We start from the raw sequence: 22,516 nt of genomic DNA, 5'->3' as shown, positions 1-22,516 counted from the left end.
TCTTTAGTGTTTTAAAGCATCAGGAATGCTCAAGACGTGTCGCGTACCGTATTGCAAGTTAGGAAGCATGTGAGACGAGGTGTAACAAATATGTAGTATATATATATATAAAGCTACAAAATTATTTATACTCCGATAAAACATTCACATTCCAAATACAATCATTCAAAAACTTGAAAGTACACTTTTTCTCAATCAAGTCAAATTAATTTTACTAGTAAACCTACTATTAGAATTATCACTTTTCTTCTTTTTAGAAATATTTATTTCCTTGTAATTTCTTGTTTTTAAATAAGTATTTAAAATGCCATATTTTTTTTTCTCTACAAAAATTGTTTTTTACCGACCTAGCAACAAGACAGGAAAAGAAACATCTGGCAATACCCAAAAGGTTATCCACTCATCAACTCAGCCATCTCCACTAGCCAAGAGGGAGAATTAGCAAACCAGGAGCAGGAAGAAAAAGAAGATTCTGAAGCATCAACCAAGTTTTAAACAACCTGATTACAGCTTCTATGAGCAAAGCTAAGTCCCATGACATTAGTCCTAGCCGTTAAAGGAAGGACTTCAACGTAAATTCCCCAAAAAGTGAGGAAGAAATGACAAGGATTAGAAATTTTCAGAACCTCTTCGACATCCATCTCAAAACCCACACGTTTGCCAACCCACCATCACCGATGGAACACAGCCTCTAATCAAGAAGAGTCATGACCTCACCAGCTTCGGTTAACAATGAACTTGATTTGCACAAGGTAGCGCGACAAGACACCTCCCCTATCCATTGGGGACAATAGTGCCCACACCGTAGATGGGGAGCTTCGGATGACAAGACACACCGACATTATTTAACTTCAGCCTACCCATTGTCAGAGGACGCCAATGCAAGGGCTTGGTAGAGGGCCTAATTGACCGGGAAGATGACTCAGACCTGTTCGATGGCCTCTCCAAATTTCAACCACTTAATTAGCACACTACCCTTCAATGTAAATCACAGACGTAATAGGAAATTTATCCCGCCATGCGTCGGCATAACGGGACAATTAGCATGAATTTTATTTCAATCCTCCCACACACCCTAACATGTCACACCACTCTTGTATACTGGGATTTAATCATAACCTATCTCAATTAAAACAATTAAGATATTTCAATATCAATTATAATAAACCGCGCATACTTTTATTGGATTATAATTCATTAATTTAGATTAAAATATTTTTTGGATCTTCAATTTTAATTTTCATATTTTCCTTTATCCTAAATAAATCTTAAATTTAAACTAAAATCAGTCATTTACGGAACTTCAGACAATGTGGACCAAAATGTTCGTTTAACCACAGCTGGATTTAAAATAACAACAATAATAATAATCCTTTTAAAGTTAGAGTTTTTTTTTTCCATAAATAAAACAAAACACGCAAATATTTACACATAACAATTTAAAAAAAAAAAGTAGAAAGCCCACTACGTGAAATAACAAAAATAACTCACGAATAATCGATCAACGAGTGCGCGAAGATGTTTTTAATTTTGAACAATTGTATAATATATTCTAAAAGATGGTTTGAATCTATCAAACACATTTGAATCTATCACTTATCTATTTTGGATAGACAATGATAGTGGTCCTTCTCTGTCTATTTAGGACAAGTAACTGATCGTTTAGATATTGGTACACGATAGAGATCGTACAAAATCTAACAAAACTTGATACACGATACTAAATCTAATGATCTTGGTACATGATATTGGTAGATATTGGTAAATGGTTGCTTAGATCTTGGTAGATGATCTTTAAGATCTATCATTTATTAATTTGGAATAGATAATGGTAGTAATCAATATCTGTTTATCTAGAATAGACAACTGATCATTTAGATTTTGGTACACGATTGTATAGTGAAAAAATAGGAAGAAAAAAAAAAGAAGACTCATCACGAAGAAGGAAGAAATTCTAAAAGAAGAGATAAAGAAATCACAAACAATAAGGAATAGAAATATGAAGAAGAAGTAGGAATATGAAGAAGGAGAGGTAATAATATGAAAAGATACACGTACTCATCCCAAGAAATTCAAAACCGAAGAATATGAAATTTGTAGAAAATAAAAACAAAAATACTTATGATTTGTATAACAAAAGAAAAAATTCATGAAATCACCCTAGTTTTAAATATTTTTGTTTTAAATTAATTTTTTAAATGTAGAATTATCTTTGTACTCTATAGGCATGCTTTATGTGATAAGCTTATATATACATCTATTACTTTAACCATTGAAATTGATATGTTTAAACTATAACTTGCTATGACAAATTAAAATTTTGTTTAAAACAATGTTCCAAATTTGCAAGGCTTTATAGACCCTTGACGACGACGAAACGACGTCGTAGATCTGTACAGCGAGGATGCGTTTGCTACTGAATCTGTGAGAGAGAAAAGTGAAGCGGATGAGCCATGGCTTCCACTACATCCATTTCTCTATCTCTACCAATTTCCCTCTCCTCTTCCAACCTTCTTCCTACTCTCCGTTCTTCCTCATCTCCTCCGTTCCCTTCCTCCATCGCTCTCTCTTGCCGCCCAACACTTCCCCTTCTCAATCCTCTCCGCCAAAATCGTCAAAAACAACTCTCATTTTCGAGGATCCATGCCGCCACATCTGAACAAACTTTAGCCTCAGATTCCGCCGCACTGGTGGCCGAGAAATCGCAGGACATAGTAGGATCCACCAATGACGACGGCGTTTCCACAATAATCTCTGTTCTTCTCTTTATCGCTTTCATCGGTCTATCTATTCTCACAATCGGGGTAAAATCATTTCGATTGAATTTCATCCGTTTGGTTAGGGCTTTTCTTTTCTTTTCTTTTTTTTACACATCCGGTTGTTGTGTGTCTCCTGGTTTCAGGTGATCTACATTGGTGTAACGGACTTCTTGCAGAAAAGAGAGAAGGAGAAGTTTGAGAAAGAGGAAGCGGGGAAGAAGAAGAAGAGTGGGAAAAAGAAGAAGGTTAGAGCTAGAGACGGACCGAGAGGGTTTGGACAAAAGGTTGAAGAAGAAGAAGAAGATGATGAAAATTGAAGCAAATTCTGGACATTCTGCTATTTGGTACTGTCCAATTTACCTATAAATTTAGATGAATTTTGCTTCTCGATCAATTTTCTCATGAGTTTTGAGTTCTTCTATCGTTAGCTGAAATGTTTTGATGATTCTGTTTAGTGAAATTTGTTCATCTTGGCTAATATTTTGGACGATTTTGCAATTTTCACATAATTTTCTCTCCTTAAAGTTGGAGATTCAATCTTATCCCAAAGAAATTGAGAAAAAGATTTATATGATTAGTTTCAACACAAATTAAACTCTTTGGTCATCAAATTAGTCCTGGCTAGCCTAATCAATCGTTCGAAGATGAATGGTTTTGACCACTTTACTGACTAATTTATTAACGGTTGAAAATTGTTATTTGACATAATTTCACTTTTTACCATCTTACTAAAGGGATGCATGATACTAATGCAGCTTCTCATAAATTAATTATTTTTTAAAACAAAACAATCTACATACGAATGAATTCTTCAACTCTAACCTTTAAATCGTATGGGTTGGATTTTCATTTTATCCCACAATAATTTGTAGCTAAACCGAATCATACAATAATCATATTGAAAAAAAGCTTTTAAAATCAAGTAATTGTGTGTCAATTTTTCAACGTAAAAAATCTCAGAACTTTTTACTCAAAAAAAAATTCTCAAAACTTCACTAAAGATCATTACTACAAAATGAATACTAATTAATTAGAATGGTTTGAGACATTCATTTATAAAATCCATGACTTAAAAATTCAGTAAATAATAATACATCCATACAATTAAACACATGGTACTACAAAACCCATCAATTTAATCCTCCATTAAAAGCTTTTTCTTTTCTTTTTTTTTCTTTTCTTTTTTTTTTTTTTTTTTTTATTTGATCTTGAAGTCTAAATTCAGTTAATAAATTGATGAAGGAAATGAAATAAAAAGATAGGGAGAAGAAAGGGATAAGAAAAAAGTATTAAGAGAGTTGAAGAGGAAAGAGTGATGAAAATATTAGCATACATGAGAAGAAAACTATGGCCTCAATAATCTAACATAAACAGCTCTTCTTCACATGGGCAACATTTTGTACAGTCACGCTAAAACATATAGATGGGGAAAAAACTACCTCAACATTTTAAAAGTCATTTACAAGGAGGAAAAAAAAACTAAGTATAGGCAGGCAGCCCCTTTTCTTTATCTCGTTCGCAGCAATTGGGTGCCATTCAACAACGGTGCCGCGAAATTGATCGATTTTTCTACGTATAAAGCAGCTTAAAACTACAAATGTACAGGCTTCCTTCCAAAGTACAAACAAACTTGTTTTATTTTCAATCAGCTCATACCTGTCTTCACAGAGAGGTTGAGGTTGAGGTTGAGCTACTGCTCTAGATCATAAAACGGAAAAGGGAGTGGAAAGAGTCGAAGAAGCTTGCTCGCTCGTTCTGGCGGTTGCTTCGGTTAGCTGTACATATTTTCTTTCCTAAGTCACCAAAGAAGGGTGTGGAGAAGACTGAGCTGCAATTCTCCTTTCTGCAAATAATCCATATGGAAGTGTTGGTCAACAATGCAAACGCAACGAAAAAGAGTTGTTTTGTGTTATGTGAAAAATTTTCATTAAAGACGCAATAAGAAATGTATATTATTGTGGGATAAGAAATGATAACATTTTCATTAAAGACACCATAAGAAATGTATATACCTCCAGCCGCAACAAGTTTCTCTACGCGGGCAACAATGTGCTTCCCGTAAGTATATTTCTTCAGTGCATTGAGATGAACTTTGATTCGAGAGAGAATCAGTTCACGCTGTTGGTCGTCACAAGTCTCAAGCACTTTTTGGACAACATAGTTTGCGAATTGATCTTTCATCATTGCCTGAAGTAATGTTCAACAATAGATTATAAGCTAGACTGGTAAGAATTCACATTCGGTTTGTATTTTATTGGACATGGAAATTCGTCAGCGGGCAAGAGACATTATCACAGTGCATAAGAGATAAATGTTCACAAACCTGTAGGGGCTCGTTTTCATCTGTAGTCCCAAGCATTTCGCTCACCAACAGCTGGCGTTCTGTAGGACCACCAAAGGTTAAGCATTTCTCGACAACATTAGAGGCAAACTTCTGCTGACTCATTTGTACTATTCTACCAGCCAATTCCTTAATAATTGCAGAACGCTCATGAGATTTTCCATGCTCCAATACATGCTGTTGAGGAGGAGAATCAGACAAAGTAATTCGAAATATCTTAGTTTATTTGCACCACGATCAAGCACTCCAAAAGACGAAATTGAAGAGTTTAACTTGCAAATTAACTATATAACAAAAAGTAAACGGAGCATTAAGTGAATTATCATTGATTTCAAAAGAGTTTGTCTAGCAGCATGAACCTGAACAACATAATTTCCATATTGATCTTGTGCCAACATGCTAACAGATCCTAGAATTTCCTCCATAACTCGACTCTGAGTAGTTTCGTCCTTGCAGTGTTCAAGAACTCTCTGTCACAGGGAAAACGTATCAGCGTAGTTCATGCAAGTCAAATCAGCTCGATACAGTTGACGAAATAAAGCATGTAAAAGGCACCTGTATCACACGACACCCATATGGGTGAGTTGAGAGCGTCACAACTTGATCAAAAAATGTTGAAACTATAAAATGGATTGCTGACTCTGGGACACATTCTATACACTTTTGTATAACATGATTCCCATTCTGATCCCGTACACAGCGCATGACATGCCCATCAAGCTCCCCAACCATTTTAATCTTTTGGTCCAGATCTACTACTTCAATTGCCTGATCAATTGAGTTGAACATATATTTATGTGACATCCATCAGTAAATCATGAAATTTCATTACATGATTAGAATGAGTATTACAAACATCAGTTAGTCACACTAGGAATAGCAACTGATAATGAAGAAGCAATAGTTGAACTTCATTGAGGCTCCATTCAATTATTTTCATTTCAGAGAGGATAATTTAGCCATTCTTTAGTGACCATATCACCAAGCTGACATGACTCTGTCTCTCATGGAAACACATACCGTTGCACCAGAAAGAATGTACAAGAGGAGGAAGAGGATTAGAGTCAAACCCAACCTAAGACAAGGGAGACTACTACCAAAAGCCTCCACACCATACTCAAAGTGTGTTTCTCTCACTGCAAGTATTAACATTTGCATAGATCATTACAAAAACGTTAACTTTCATTAGTTGATTGAACTGCAACCAAATTAGAATATTGCTAAATTAACTCTTCAAGTCTATAACAAACAAGTAATTAATTTGATGTTGCACTGAAGTGACTGAAAATGTTTTAAAGAGGAGGATATTAGATTCAACAGTTGAGAGAAGATAAAACAGGCAGTGTTCAGAAGATAATACAGATTCCAGCTTAAGATAAGCAGTACCTTCTGGATCACTCGACAACCATACATCTGAAGACTCAGTGTAAGTACATGACCAAAAAGCTTATTGGCCAATTCTCTTCTCTGTGCTGCAAGTCCATGCTCAAAGAACTGCATATAAATATACTCTGGTAATTCGCATATAGAACCAAAGAAAGGTAATAATACCAAAAATCAACAATTATCATTCAGAAAGGTCTAATTACCTTTTGAATCACATAATTACCAAAGACATCTGTCATCAGAGCAAGAGCTTGCGGCATAATTTCCTGATAAATCATATTTTTTTCATCAGCAGTAGCTGTTTCAAGTTTTTGTTGAATGAATCGGCTCCCATATTGATCCCCACTGCTCATAAATAAGTGACAGAAGAAGAGAAGAAATCCCTTTAGGATAGGATTGTGCTGATAAAACACATATAATCAGTTCAACAAGCAAGATATACACATACCTGAATTCAAACACGTGACCAGCAATTTCAGAAAGTTCAAAACATTTTGTCTTATTGCTTTTGAACTCCTCTAGTAAAGAAGATGAAAAGCTTTCATTGATATTTCCAACATCCAGATGCCAAGGACTCATAAGACCAGCTAAGTTCCTTGTAGCCGAAGGATAGCGCAGATGGAGATCATTATGCCTGATAGGACTACCAGGTCCTACAGGTGAGTTAGAAAGGACAGGACTAGCCATAGGACTTCCAGGATACGACATATGAACTCCAAAAGCTGGATTTCCAAAATAACCATGATGATTTGAAACACCAGATTTACCACTGAATGGGACATTATATTGTGATTTCGGAGGTGATAGAAGGGCCCCCACGTAAGCCTTCTGCAGTTCTAGCTGATTCATATATGAATTCCCCAGATAATTTCTATCAAGAGAAGGATCATTTAAAGCACCCAGTTGTGCTGCATATTCAGACGTCCTTAAGTATTGAAGATAAATGGGATCTACAAAGGATGCCTGAAGAGCATTACCAGACATTTGACCACCTAGTTTACCAAGAATATGTGAATCGGGAGCAGAAGAAGTCAAGTTAGTTGCAGAAGCTAAACTTCCACCAAGAACTCGTGACTCCAAACCAGAGGCTCCCAAAGCTGAAGCTGAGGCAACATTTTCAAACAATGTCGGTAAATTACCAGTGCCAAGTTGACCAGGCATCATAGATGCCAAAGGTGGACTAATTGAATACCCACTCAGGCCAAAGTTCTGATAAGTGAAATTTGTGCCATCGACATGCTGATACTGAGCTCCATTGTTATGAGATGAAGCATGTGTTCCACCTTTCAAGAACGAGTTCGCAGAAGGAACAGAAGACTGTTTGAGTTCAGCATGCCTGTCTCTGGAGGAGTTGGGTCCCCCACCATTGTTGTCATTTAAGTCGGAGAATGAAGATCTGGGTTGACCACCAGACTCAGTCTTCTTTGCAAATGACTGTTGCTTAATATGATTCTGACCACCTTGCAAGCCATATGCGTAGCCCTGTTGGTCATTACTATCTTGTTTGATTTGAGATAGCAAATGCCCTTCTTCATTTATGGTCTCATCCGGTGACAAGTTCATACCAGATAAAGCTGAAACCAAATCTGCAGACTCGTTGATTCCAGAAGAAACTCCATTAAATGAATTTGGGCTTGCAATGTTCCTTTTCTCAGAAGCTCCAACTCTCCCACCTCCAATAGGGGTGAGACAAGGACTGGGAGCCCTTGCAACAAGCTGAGGATCAGGTGTATTGCTTCTTGACAACGAAGCACCCACAGCTGCTGCATAAGTGTACGAAGAAGGTGCTCCAATACTTTGACCAGCAGAGGAGCTTTGACCATTTGCACCCGATCGCATAACTTCAGAAATCATCAAGTCATGGCGCAAATTGGCTAGCTCATCGGTAGCACCTATAGTCTCGATGTTATCGTCAAAGGCATTGCGGCTGGCCGGACGGGATGGCAACCCAGTAACAGGAGTTGTGCGCCCCATGTCATCCTGCATACATGTTAGATGCTAAAACACTTGGAAAAAGACTAATCCGTAATGGGGACATCTTAAAGGTCAATTATTTTGTAAGAATCAATTTCACATCAAAGTGACATGCAACAAAAATAGAATTAATGCCAAACTCAAGAAACACAAGCAAAATGGGATAAACTAACAAGCAGGGAAGTTGCACGATATTAGAAAGCAAACAAAGATACAATTTTACACAAAAGCATGTGATCACTTTAAAACAAAATTCAGTAGGCCAAAGCCATCATGAGTAGCAACAATAACAGTAATAACACTTTGAAAATCAAATTGAACCGATAAGACCGATTAAAATCAATCACTCAAAAGAACAAACCATCACCTGACACCCAAATATTAACAACTTATAAATTTTAAAATATAAACTCAAGACTTCTATTTGACTGAAATGTTTGTGAACCCAATGCCATATACATCAATGCTGAAGCTTACTACCAACGTCAAGCGGCAATAGAAATGACAGAATCAAGTAAAATGAAAGCAACTTACCTGAAAGATTTCAGCTAGACTCTTCTGTTTGCTTCCAAGTCCTAAACCAGGTAAACCAATCAACCCGTCGCCACCCCACTCAGCCGCACCACGCCCTTTGTCCAACTCAACCTCAGTTCCTTGTTTCCTAGCATTAAACCCAGGAGGCATCGAAAACAAGGATCTGTTGACGTTATCCGCTCCAACATTCAATCGCCTCGTATCTCCAATCCCTCCCAACCCCAAATTTGCCCCTTTCAACCTCTGCGCAGACTTCCAATCCTCCTTCGAAATCAATGGAGGTGGAAGCCGAGGATTAAGATTCACATTTGAATAATAGTATGACAAGTAAGCTGGATCAGACCTAAGTTGCTCTTCTGATACAAAACCATTCCCATTCTTAGAACCAGTTATTTCCGCAAAAGCATTAGCAGAACCAGCAATCCCACCAACCAAACCACCCACCGCACTCAAAGAGCCTTCAACAGTCGGCGGAGCTGATCCACTTCTATACAAATTCAGCTCGCGTTCACGATCATCAGCCTCTTGCCGACGCTGTTCACGAAGTAATAACCCTATCTCCGTCTCTAATTCATCACCAAACGATCCTTCGTTTCCACCAAACATCGGTCTAACCCTTCCACCTCTATCTGATCACTACCCTCAGCACAACCCTCAAAACAAAAATAAAGAGCCCAAAAACAAAAAAAAAATTGCAGAAACAACTATTTACAGCTAAAAGAAGTATCCTAAACTGATCAAAACCAAAATTTCTTTTCGTTGCACCAATTCCCTAACTCAAAACTTTACAACCTAACCATCAATTCGCACCCCCAAGAAAAAAAAATTTACAAAAAAACATTAATGTTTTCACTACAACCTAAATTCTCTCAAAACACACAAAATTCTCTAACACAATCATGTAATAAGGACGGCAGTAACAGAAAAAATATAACAAATTCTAAGTCGTAAGAAGTTGATAGAAAAAAAAAGGTGAAGAAACGAAAAAAAAAAAGATTCCCAGAGCTGAAATGAGATCAAGAAGAAGGATTGAGATAATAGAGAACAAAGACGGAGACAGCTGAGATCAATCCGGCGGCGATTGCTACAAACGAGAACCCTTTTAGGGTTTTATTCCATTTGAAGGTGAGATTAAATACAGTAAAGGTAAAAAAAAATTAAAAAAAATAAAATCATTACATATATATATATATATATATTGTCAGTATATTTAAAAAGAAATATCTGGAAAAAAGAAATTAATATATTTAATTTAGAAAAAATAATTTAAATTTGGGTGATTGACTTAGCGAAGCAATGATAACTGAAGAAAATGAGTTTGCAAAAATGAGAATTTTAAGAGATAAATTAAAAAAAATAAATGAATAGACGATGAAGATGAGTTCTTGTGTGTTTGAGACAAGAATCTCTAGATGACACGTCAGTTCCATGGGATTCTACCCGTACCCTTTATATTTAGAATAGTACAGGTAAAAATCCTTAAATTTACACTTCTACTTCCGTTTCTTTCTTCTTTTTTTTTTTTTTTTTTTACTTTTACTGTTCCTGCCCTTTTCTTTGTACCTAATTCTTTTTTTTTTTTTTTTTTAATTGGCTTTTATCTTATTTGGGGTGTATGATGTGGCTCCTTATCATTGGTTTAAATTCCAATATTTTTTTTCTTTTTTGTTTTTTCTTCACACTCCTTATAATTCGTAATTTAATATATTTTCTATTGTGTTTTATTTTTTATTTTTTTGAGATGAGAATAAGCAACATAAAACAAGGAATAAAGTTGTAATGTGATGATATATATGCTACCAAAACAACCATTATTGTTGTTATACTTCGTGATATTTTACCTTTTTTAATTAATTAATAAATAGCTTTGCCAAAATTACGTTGGAAATATTGTTTTAAGTTTTTTTTTTTTTTTCTTCATGTTATTTGTCTGTAATTTTATTTTAAAGTTTGCTTAAAAAAAGTCTATTTGAAAAACATTTATAAAGAAGTGTAGGATCTTTTTAGGTCAAATCTATACATGTTACGGTTTGAAGCAAATTTAAATAGGATTAAGCTTTAGCTCTTTTTCATTCGAAATTTTTTATCATATGTAAATTTGATGTTATATAATTCAAAAATAAGATTTTGTTGATTTGTATCGAAGATAAGAGCTACTTTCATATTACATAATTAATATATTTGAATAAATATATGTTAACTAAGAGCCAACGTTGATTTAGAGAATAACATAGTTTCAACATGTAATGATAATGACATAATCTTCATGTACTAACCACAATGTTACAAATTTTGAATTGTAAGAAGTTGAAGAGGAAACGGGTGAACAAACAAAAAGATTGAAAATAAACATAGATAAAAAAAAAAAATTACATTCTTGCAGCTTAAATTTACACTTCTTTTTCACCTAACATATTTTTAAATTGAACTAATTTTGTATACCGTTAAATGGAACGTTTACCTTTATTTAAGGTGTATGTTAATTTATTGGCTTAGATTCCCATGTTTTTTTCCTTACGTTTTCTACCATATGTAGTTTGATATATCTGCTACCACTATTGTTGTTGTTATTAGCTTATTATAAGAAATATTGTTTTATAAATTTAATTTACGTGAAACGTTGCTTTTTAATTAATGATTTATAGTTTTACCAAGATTACGCCAAACCTACCATCTTAAGCTTTTATAGTTATTTTGTTTACTTTTTATATAGCTTTAATTTAAATTATTTGCTCTTTGAAAACAAATTCTAAATAGTGGACACTTTTTAATTTCAGGTCTAGCATAACCAATTTAAATATAGTTGAATTTGAGTTACTTTATTGTATGTAAATTTGTTATGTCATATACTTCAAGGAAAAAAAAAAGATTTTTGTTGGCTTGCAATAAAATAAGAATTATCTTCCTATTAATTAATTAAGGTTAATTTTCATAAATATAACAAAATATCAAAATATTTACTGTTTGTGTAATAAAATCAAAAGACTTAGAAAAATCAATAAAATATTTTCATAAATTCTAGATTTACCCTTGATATTGCGGACAATTCATCACTTCTCTCTCTCTTTTTCTTCTTTGTGATTTCTTTGTCTCCTCTCTAGATTTGCTTTCTTCTATTTTTATTCATCTTCTTATTCATTCTTTCTTTTTCTTTCTTCCTTCACACTCTATTGTTTTCATACAGCTTCTCTTCTAAGATATAAACATCGTTTAACTATTACTTTGATATGATCTAAATGAAGCACAGTCGTTTAGCAAGGTCAATACAATCGTTTAAATTTGAAGTCGTTTTTTCATCGTTTAAAAAAAACTACATGATCGTGTGGATATGATCTAAACGATTGATTACCTAGTCAACATGATTATTTAGATTTGCTTTTTCCATCGTTTAAAAAAACTACACAATCGTGTGGATGTGCTCTAAACAATCATGTACCATATCAACACGATCGTTTAGGTTTTAAGCATTTATTTTCATCGTTAAAAAGAACTATATGATTGTGTTGATACACTACCTACGTGATCGTGTACCATTTCTTATACGAGCACGTATATGATCATTTAGAAGAAAAATTACACGCAAACGTATAACCAATTAATCATGTGTTGACTAATGCATTTTTTGTACTTTCTATTGTAGGCTTGTAAGCTTTTTCCATTTTCAAATTTTTTCTATACAATCAAAGTGCTTCGTAAATTTATTATATTTTTTAAAATAACTCTTTTAATTAACGTTGGTGGAAGGGAACCAATATTGACTTATAGAATAACATATTTTCAAGGAATATGTACAAATTAACACAATTACTTATTAATGACACGGTTTTAGTGGTAATTTGAGAAACATGAACTATTAAATCTATTATACACATTACAAATTGTTTTCTAATTAACAAATCAATATAATTATAAATAATAAATTTACTTATCAATTCATACATAGTTAATTATGGTCCTACGAATTGGTAGTTTCATTCTCATCATCTGATCAATAATTGTCATAAATTATTCACGTAAGATGATATAAATTTAACTTATCCAATTAATAAAGTATTATTGTATAAAACTTCCATTTTGATGTTGAATAAGAGTCATAATTAGTTTGTCAATTAACCACTATCCCCTAACAACCCCTAATCACACCTAACTTTTTCTAGGTAAGAGTTTTGAAAATCTTTTACAAAAATAACAAGTGAGGCAATTTATTTTAAGGTTTTTTTCAAATAAATAATAAATAAAAATACCGACCATTTACACTTTATGCCAAAAAGTCACTAATAACAAAAACTCATTAGACTTGGTTTTACCATAAAGTATAAATAGTTTGTTCATTTTGTGATTGACAATTCCCTAATTCATTTAAAATGATTAAACAACTTATTTTGTTTTTTTTTTCCTTCTTAAATTTGAAGTTTAGAAAAAATCATTATAATTTTTTTTTTATGTTTTTATTGAACTTAACTAATTAACAAAAAAAAGGATCTAAAAATGGTTGAGAATGGGACAACATATGAAAGCACAAGTAAACTTAGGAAATGATAAAAATAGGTTAACACTTGGGGGAGAATGTAAAATAATCTTTCAAAAAAAAAAAATACACACAACTAAACTTGGCATTGAGTTAATTGGTTTAATGTTTTTTTGTTTGTTTTTTTTTTTTCTATTATTGAGTGCCAACTGTTTTTGGAAAACAATAAATAACCTCTCGGCTATGAATTAATTCATACAAGTTTCAAGCTTTAAAATAATCTATTCATTGAAATATATTTTTTTAGGGAGAAATCGTAAAAAATGGCAAAATAGACGGAAATGAATTTTTGTTTTTTTCTTGAAATAAATCCATTTTCTAAAAGTTAATTAATAAATTGTCAGGATACTTATAACTTTTTTTCTAAATTAAATGTTAAATAAAAGGAAGAATGTAATTTTAATACCTAGATTTCAAAACGAACACTTGAGTCCTCGAAAACGAATGATCCTTAAGGTTACTTAACTAACAGTAAAATGATGTGGATATTAAACGGTGAGTTGACAATTTTTATTAATTTAATATTATACATTTTGTAATGATGCAGAATTCCTCTTCTTCCATCTCCTCCAACATTTTCTTCAACCTTTCGCCCGTTAATCTCAGTAAATCTTCCACCCAAACTCTCCTCTAAGTTGGAAATTTTGGGTAATTGTCTGGAATCTCCACCTCCTTTCTGAGAATCACAGTTTTATACATTTATTATGTTAGATAGAATTTCATAAGTTCGATTAAGATTGTGAATAATTTTGTTGTTATGGGTGTTTTATCTATAAATAATATATTGTTCATAGGGTGTTGAGTAATGAATCCCCTTGGGGACTCTTGTTCATAGGAGATTTCAACTACAATCAAGCAAAACATGTCTATAGGAGAGATTTCAACTACATCCGTGAGTCAAGGATTCCATTAGTTTTCACCATCAAGCCAAGGATTCCATTAGTTTTCACTATCAAGCCGCATATAAATGATAAACAAAAACAAAATCATAACGTCAAGCCAGGATTCAGAACAAGCAACCGACAATCCAATCCATGGATGACTCGACTAGTATCCTAAACAACAAGAAACTCAAAGGTTTCACATTAATTGCCAGTACGTTGATAAGTCAATAACACTATTAAAAATAATAGTGAATTTGCTGTATGCTAGTGTTCTATGCCACACGTATAGTATTTTTGAATTATACACTTTCTATTTGAATTTAACCACTCAATATTAGATCAAAACTAAACTATCTAAAGAACAAAAAATCAATACCAATTCTTCAATTCAATCGAATACCAAACTAGAATATATGACCAGAGTAAAAACGAAGCTATATTAAAAATATAAAGCTTAAGATAATTATGGAAAAAATCTATCATTCATTGCATCAATCTCATCGTCAGACCATTCATCCAATGTTATTGACAAAACCTAAACCAAAACCAACAATGTCCTTAGAACTACAACTTTTATTTAGCCCTCACAGCACATAATCAAAAAGGTTGCTCTAAGTTCAAGCATAGTTTTCTAATACGAGAAAGGAAGTAAAACCTTCTAGCGTTCTCTTTCTTTAGGAATATTCAAACAACATCATTGACCAACCTTAGCTTTAGCATAACTAGAAAATTAAATAAAAAAATAACTTTTATTCCGGTGACACATTTAAAGAAATGCAAACCATAATCTTCATCTTCGGAAAGGTGAGCATTACCTTTGATATATGTGTTCCAAGGCTTCTGTGCATGCCACTACATTTTAAACACGCCAATATTCGCATAGCTGCATATAGGTAGTGCATTTTTGTTCCAAGGAAAAAAATAGTAAAACCAAAGGTCCTTTAATGATTTGTGTATTTTTAGATTTTGAAAATTAAGCCTATAAACACCATTTCCCAGCAATGAATTTCTTACTTTGTTATCTACTTCTCACGTCTAAGTTTTATGTCAGGTTGGCGATCTATTTTTCTAGCCATGTCTTAAAAGGCCAAAATATAATTTGAAACGGCAATGTGGACCACATTTTTTTTCCTAATTTTATTCTAAAATATAATTACCTCAACTTGGTGTTGTAATGACTGCACATAGTTGATAATCTCATCCAACATCAAAGCTTTTGGGTTCCTAACCAACCTTGTTGTAACTATGTAAGTTACCTTTTAAATTTATTTAGAACTAATTTTGTACCTTTGTGTTATTTCCCATCTCCAAACCATCAACAAAACCTGTCAATATCAAAAAATTTAAATGATGTTCTCAATAAACAGAAAAAGTCTTTAAACTTCAACTAAAAACCATTTTAGTCCTTGTAAATATTCTAACCTCAAACAATAATCCTAAATTCAAACTTCATAAACAACAGATCAGACTTTTTACCATAAGAAAAAACACAATGAAGTATGAAATAAAGAATAAACCAATTGAGTGATCAAACAAATTCACAACAACCGAAAGAATTACACAATGAAGAGTCGTAAATCTCAAACTTCTCTAAACCAACAAAGATTATTGCATTTTAGACCTTTGTTTTGTACTTGGCTGTCATACCCAGCTAATCTAGGTACCTAAGTGATGCATCAAACACAAGAAACAAAAAAGCATAGCTTTTGAGACCCTTCATTTTCCAGGAACATGAAACCACAAGTTGGAAAAACTAGTTATACCAAAAATTACCAAAAACTGTTGACAAATGTGTTAGATACATTTTCTGAAATTAGAGAAAAATAAGATGCAAAAGCACATAATCAAACGTTCAACTATTTGCTGAAATAAGAAGGTTAATCTACTTTCTTCTCTAGAGAAAGTTCTGTGAAGTTTATACCAACCAGACTGCAAGAATACAATGCCTGCAGTGATGTGCCATGTTAGCGTAGTAGTTGAAGAGAGAAAACAGTTGAAATGAACCTATTGATCGTTGTTAGCACATCAATCATAGTGTTATTGTGTTTTTCCTAAATAAAAAAAAAATCGTGTTTTGGGTTCAAAAGGGAATGTCCTGAAAGTTATATTCCTTTCTGCTGTTATTAAATCACAAAGGAAAAGGAAAACCAGGGAGAGATTCAGATATTCCAACTTGTAAAAAAATGAACCGCTAACCCCATGAAATGAAATCCCACATCAGTATAAATAGACAACAATGGGAGCTTTAAACTCATTAACAGAACAAAGAAAAAAAAACCCAAGCCCATAAGACTAGAAAAAAAACTCATTAACCGAAAAAAGAAAAAAAAACCAAGCCCCATTGTCCATTAAAATATCTGGGTGAATTTTAAAGACCCATTCCTGCTCCTATTGATCAAACATGATACAATTCTAGCACCCAAGGGATGCAAAATCTTTTCAGGAATACAAGGGATCATCACAACCCAAAAATTGAACAAATAAATAACAGGAAAATAAAAAAATTATCACTGAGATCAAAGAAACCATAGCCATCAGTCACAGTGGTTGAAAACTACTGGAGATATCATGGGTTACTCCATCTTCAAAGAACTAACATAATGATAAAACTCACTGATTTGGAAGCCGTTGATGGTCAAGCTCACTATAAGGGTCAATTACCAATCAAACTCCATGCCTTAAAACTGCTGCTTTTGCAAGATCCAAGACCCAACTAATACTTGGGAGGGAATCATTTTCACACCTAGTCAGAATAATCACGAGCATTCTTTTTGTTCTCACTTTCAGAATCCTGCAAAATAACCCAAAAAAGGAAAACTTAATTACATAATGTATCAGCCCACAATGTTGGTCATACAGATGAAGACTGCACATCAGAAAATCAAAAAGCAAAATACGGAGAAACACATTTTAGTCCTTAGTAATCGATAATTTAAATGGCAAAACATTATTTCTTTCAAACTATAAACAATAAAATTAACATGAATCAAAACACAACATACAAACTTTCTACAAATAGGAAGTCCCCTTTTTGTACCTTAGAATCACAAACAGTGAAAATGAAACAGTTGACTTCTCCATTGAAAAATACTTCAAATTAATTCAGAAAGCTTATCAAAATGTTTCACTAATACGAAGTACAATGAAGCAAAATTCTCTCTTTATGATTCAGCACTCATGATCACAAAATCTCATGCAAGCCACTAGTCAAATAAACCAACAGCTAAAACAAAGCAAAACAATAACAAAAACCCACAAGGATGTTGTAATTCAAATCTCAAAAATCATTACTCAGCCCCATGAAATCAATATCAACAAAAAAAAAAAACAGCTACCCATTGTATGCTTAGAATTCTACTCATTGTGCTCCTAAAAACCTAAACAATAAGAACAAAGTTTAAGAGGCAATACTAGTTGGAAAACCTTAATCAAACTACAAAAATGCCCAATGAACAGGTTCTTACCTTCAAAATAGCATTAGCCTTAGTACCCTAAACTTATAGAACAAATCTTGGTCGAGTATGGTCGTGCCTGCAAAAATAGCCTTAAAACTCAATTCAAACACTTTTAATCAGTCTCAAACTACAAAGAGGGAATTCTCGTGGATTATAAACTAATCCAAGACGTTGAGAAAGAGCTAGAAAGGATCTTAATAGAACTTTAAGTAGAAAAGAAAACTTTGGAAGTTAAGTTAAGCGATAATGTTTAAAATAACTCTTTACTAAGTCACTCTTTTGAGATGAAAAAGAATACTGGCAGTGCATATAAAAAGAATACTTGCTTCATCCATTGTATTGATTGATATGCTATGGAATGAAAAAGAACAGTGAGGAATGAGAGTGAAATTTTGCATCTCAAATGGTGAATTGCTAAAACTAATTAGTCTCAGTCTCAGAAAATGCCAAGAGGCAAACCAATGAAATAATAGCAACCCAAATTTATACAAGTTAAATAAGACTGCCAACCTGTTCCAACCGCCGCTCCTATATATTTAGATCACAGCAAATTAAATATTTATGAAAAGATAGTTAATTTTGAAATACAAATTAGTACATTATAGTAAAATTGTCATACCGGAGAGGACTGGCTGGACATTGTTGAAGAGGATAGTGAAGGCCAAGAGGATACTAAGTTTATTGACTTCTTGAATAACAATGTCGGTAGAGGAAAAAAGAAGACCAAATTTGTCGTTAGATATTACAATTAAACAACAAAAGAGAATGCCAATTACTAATGATGTTGTTGATGACACAATGGCTGCAAACTTGGCTCCTTTTCCATTGCCGCCTCCCAGCTCATTTGCTACTCTTACTCTGTTTCGTTCGTTACAATCAATAATCAATATTCACTATAATGTGCATTTCATTATTACTTGCACATAGATATATATAATTTGAGAAAATAATTAAGATTGGGATTAATTTAAGATCCTCTACTATATATTAATAATTGCTCTTTTTACCCTGTACCCGCAAAGAATGGTGGAATCATAAGCTCTAATCCGTTGATGCCCATGCTGCAATCACAAAAAAAATTCACCAGTGAGAGGAAGAAATCACAAGATTTCAACACCAGAACAGGAGAGAGAGAGAGAGAGAGAGAGAGAGAGAGAGAGAGAGAGAGAGAGAGAGAGAATTATAGAAAACTCGCCAAAGACAAGACAAGTGGTTAAGAAACCGAAAGCGGAAGCTCCTTCAGCAAAAAAGAAGACAGATTAAAATGGTAAAGATTAAGATAATACATTGCTTGAATCTTTCGATTCCTCTTCCTCGTAGAAAAAGCTACCGAGAGAAGGGGAAGGCGAAGAAAGGGTGGCTGCCACCACAAGCCACAGAGGACTCACAAAATTTAGAGTTACTCCAAAAACTAATGATCTCAGACAGCGGAATTGCTCAAATGGAATGATAAAGGAGAAGAATGGTGAGAGAGAAAGATTTAGACATGGAGTTGCGTATGTATGGACGAAAGATGGAAAATGGAAAACCGGAGAAGAGTAAGAAGACGAAAGATGGGAGTGTCAACTTGGGTAAGGGGAAAATGAAAGGTGGGCTAAATTGGTAATATTGAAAAAAAAGTGTGACTGCCGCCTAAGTCATATTTGTTGGAGTTCATTTTGGGAAGGGGAAGATTTTAAGGATAAGGATAAGGACATTTGTAAAAATAAGTGATTCAAAAATCATTTGCAAAAATTTTGTATTTTTTTATTTTAAGTTTCTCCATCATTGTTATTTAATTTCCTTTTCTCATATTGGATAAATTTTTATTTTAGATTTTTTTAATCTTTTATATATTTTTTTTCTTTAAAGTTTATTTTTTATCTTTAAATAAAGTTATGTATACAATTTCAGAACTCGTAAAGAAAATAATTTGATTTGGAGTAAGGTTATGACAATCAAAAAAAAAAAAAAAATTCATTAAAAAGATAGATAATTCTTTTGCTATTTTTTGATAATTTTTCTAAAATTATTTACTCATCAAAATATCAAATAATAAATACTTATAAAAAGAAAAGAAACGATTACTTTAATATTCATTTTGCTACCGTAAAATTATTTACAACTAGGTTGTTAAAGCTTAAAACAACCAATTTACCTCTCCCATTGTTTTCAACGATTTCATCCATCGATGATCACCTCTCGCAACCAACCTCAACAAAGACTATCTCAATCCTTAATTTGATCAAAAATTAGCAAATATGAACATTTTACAATAATTAGCAAAAATTATGCTAAAATTAGTATAACTTGTTAGTCAGCCATAGCTACCTCCATATTCAACTTGCGCTTGACCTTGTATTATTTTATAACAACAAAAAATTTGATTTCAAATTTTTGTAACTGGTTAAATTTGGAAGGTCTTTTGGAAAAGATATAAAAAATAATTGTTTATATTATTTTGATATATCTTTATTATTCTTTTCAAATTCCATAAAAAAATCTATTGAAATATCCAACTTAATATTCACTATAAATAGTCTTAGACGTTCTTAATGAATTTATAAAAAGAGTTTTTAAGGAAAAAAAAAATGATTATTTTGGTTTTCTGTCAAGATGATTGATTCAAAGTAAATCTCAATCTCTTAATTCTAATTTTAACTTTTACATTTATTTTTTCTTTACATTTTATTTTGAGAAACTGTATTTTGAATTTTGTTAGACAAGTTAAGATGTATAATTGCTTGTTTAAGTTTCACTTTAAACTACTCTTAGGCTCTTGGCAATACATTGATACAAAATCTCAAACATATTAGAAATATGCTCATACATGTTTTGGAACTTTCTTAAAATAATTAAAGTTTCCCAAATATAAGAACTCTTTGAAGTACAAAACAAGCATCCAAGTTTCTAATTATCAAATGTTTTAAGTAGTCGATGATACAATAAATAATTTATGATAAATATATTTGATAATTTAAAACATTTTTCTTTTTACAAATTATATTTATTTGAAATATTTGGAATCTTTGATAATTTTATTGTGTTTAGATTAAAAGAACAAAAAGAATTTTCTTTCTAAAAGTCAAATGTTTGATTCTCATCTTCGAATTTGTTATTCTAAGAAGCTTATAATAACATCATCACATGTGCAAACACGCCAATATTTTATAGTTAATCAAAATGCATTTATCTCAAAATAGTTTTTCAACTACATCCTAAGTCGAATGAAAAATGCTTACCAAACCTTGAACATAATCCGTCACAATCTCTCGATAATTTGTATATATAAGTAGTTTTGTAGGGTGTGTTCGACCCTTGAAGTTAGAAGTAGTGTATGAAAGTAGAAGTTGTAAACTCCAATTCTCGTGGAAAGAGAGAGGACTTGAATTAAATTTTCTCATGGATCTAGAAACGAATTGCAAAAGAACCCCTCTCGCATTTGACTCCAAATGATATAAATATTTCTATGCCCAGTCTCAAGTGTTTATTTTTTATCTTTTTAAAAAGGTTCATTTATTTAGACATGACTCAAAATATTTGCTTTATTTTATAGTTGATTTTATAAAATCAATTATTTTGAAAACTATTACAACTTCAAATCTAGCCTAAACCCAATACGAAAATTATCGAAGAAATCAAAATGAACCAACCAAACTTATTTCACCTCCTACAGCGTAAACCCAACCCAACAAAATTTTCTTAGTCTAATCCATGTCAATTGGGCTTTAATTTGATGTCAAAGTCCACACTATTTTAATGCACGACGGAGTCCGCAGCCGCTTATCAAAAGAGATAAAAATTAGTAGACTATCTAAAAACAGGAAAAACAAAGCCGTTTTCATATGTCACCCCCAATAATTTATTCCCAACTAACCTTATTCTGAAACTCACTCTTCTTAATTTAATAATAAATATAAAAATCCTATATGATCCTAGTGGAAATTCTCTTAGCTATACCATACTGATTCTACCAATGCCATATATGACATCTTAAAGTATGATTTTTTAGATTAATTAATTTAAACCAATATTAGTGTCACAAATTAAATCTACCTTATATTAGTTAATATGAACTGAATTTACCACCCAACTAACTAAATAAATAAAAATAAGCGATGGCCCAATCTCCATAGCCACTTTTCAAGTTATGGTTAATAGTCTTACCATTGGAAAGAAAAAAAAGTTAATACTTGGGTTCCGATAGGTTCAATTTTTTGACTAGACCAACTTGAATTCATACCAATGTCTTTTATGAGTCGTTTGAGAGAAAGTGTTATTCATGGAACGGTTAGCCTAATGATAATCCTATTGTTATAATAATCCTAGCATTATAATAATAAACGTTCAGAAAAAAGATTATGATAATATATGTTTGAAGAAAAGTGGGGAAAGAGTGAGGTTGAAATGGTGAAAAAGAAAGAAAAGAAGGATTATGAAAAATCTAATCCTAGGTTTTTTATAATCCTTTCCCAAACATAGGGTGGGTTAACCGACTCCACACCATCATAATCCTAAGGCCAAACGCCGCTTAATGTTCGACTCACTTTAATAATCTGCTTTTCATTCATTGAGGAAAAAAAATGTTTACGTAGTGTTATTTATTCTTTTTTATTTTAAATTAATACTTCTGGTTGAATTAGTAATTAAGTAAAGCACCACTACTCTATCCAACA

The 22,516-nt window shown here is 32.6% G+C and overlaps 2 protein-coding genes and 1 long non-coding RNA gene across 8 annotated transcripts; 1 reads left to right on the top strand and 2 right to left on the bottom strand.

Annotated features, from left to right (window-relative positions):
* The first annotated feature begins 2,291 nt into the window (after positions 1-2,291).
* On the top strand, positions 2,292-3,239 carry LOC103502067 (uncharacterized). Its single transcript, XM_008465883.3, has 2 exons — positions 2,292-2,804; positions 2,903-3,239. Exons 1-2 carry the CDS (start codon positions 2,454-2,456, stop codon positions 3,074-3,076), a joined length of 525 nt encoding a protein of 174 aa, XP_008464105.2. The 5' UTR covers positions 2,292-2,453; the 3' UTR covers positions 3,077-3,239.
* Positions 3,240-4,057: 818 nt separating this feature from the next.
* On the bottom strand, positions 4,058-10,170 carry LOC103502066 (pumilio homolog 1-like). Its single transcript, XM_008465882.3, has 9 exons — positions 8,995-10,170; positions 6,935-8,466; positions 6,690-6,831; positions 6,487-6,594; positions 5,656-5,868; positions 5,460-5,570; positions 5,083-5,277; positions 4,772-4,946; positions 4,058-4,602 (listed from the first exon to the last, which is right to left on the bottom strand). The coding sequence occupies exons 1-9, from the start codon at positions 9,598-9,600 to the stop codon at positions 4,553-4,555; spliced, it is 3,132 nt and encodes a 1,043-aa protein (XP_008464104.2). The 5' UTR covers positions 9,601-10,170; the 3' UTR covers positions 4,058-4,552.
* A 3,763-nt stretch (positions 10,171-13,933) lies between these two features.
* LOC103502065 (uncharacterized) lies at positions 13,934-19,470 on the bottom strand. Of its 6 annotated transcripts, XR_007815603.1 has the most exons (7): positions 19,148-19,470; positions 18,869-18,922; positions 17,871-18,719; positions 17,021-17,197; positions 15,564-15,731; positions 15,222-15,289; positions 13,934-14,198 (listed from the first exon to the last, which is right to left on the bottom strand). It is a non-coding gene; the product is annotated as an uncharacterized LOC103502065 (long non-coding RNA). The 6 variants fall into 6 exon arrangements; XR_001764461.2 differs by having other exon boundaries at positions 15,222-15,731; positions 19,148-19,469; XR_001764463.2 differs by lacking the exon at positions 13,934-14,198 and having other exon boundaries at positions 14,870-15,289; positions 19,148-19,469.
* Between the last annotated feature and the right edge of the window lie 3,046 nt (positions 19,471-22,516).

The sequence above is a fragment of the Cucumis melo genome, chromosome 11, assembly GCF_025177605.1.
Source record: "Cucumis melo cultivar AY chromosome 11, USDA_Cmelo_AY_1.0, whole genome shotgun sequence".
Lineage (NCBI taxonomy): Eukaryota > Viridiplantae > Streptophyta > Magnoliopsida > Cucurbitales > Cucurbitaceae > Cucumis > Cucumis melo.
The sequence above is the reverse complement of the archived record's forward strand: the minus strand, read 5'-3'. Positions and strand labels throughout refer to the sequence as shown.

Bases quoted from the DNA above. Each gene is read 5' to 3' on its own strand.
- LOC103502067 (XM_008465883.3), top strand. From the start codon at position 2,454: ATGGCTTCCACTACATCCATTTCTCTATCTCTACCAATTTCCCTCTCC. The intron at 2,805-2,902 runs GTAAAATCATTT...TCCTGGTTTCAG, and splicing joins TATCTATTCTCACAATCGGG to GTGATCTACATTGGTGTAAC.
- LOC103502066 (XM_008465882.3), bottom strand. From the start codon at position 9,600: ATGTTTGGTGGAAACGAAGGATCGTTTGGTGATGAATTAGAGACGGAG. The intron at 6,595-6,689 runs GTAATTAGACCT...ATTTATATGCAG, and splicing joins GTAATTATGTGATTCAAAAG to TTCTTTGAGCATGGACTTGC. The intron at 4,947-5,082 runs GTTTGTGAACAT...ACATTACTTCAG, and splicing joins ATGAAAACGAGCCCCTACAG to GCAATGATGAAAGATCAATT.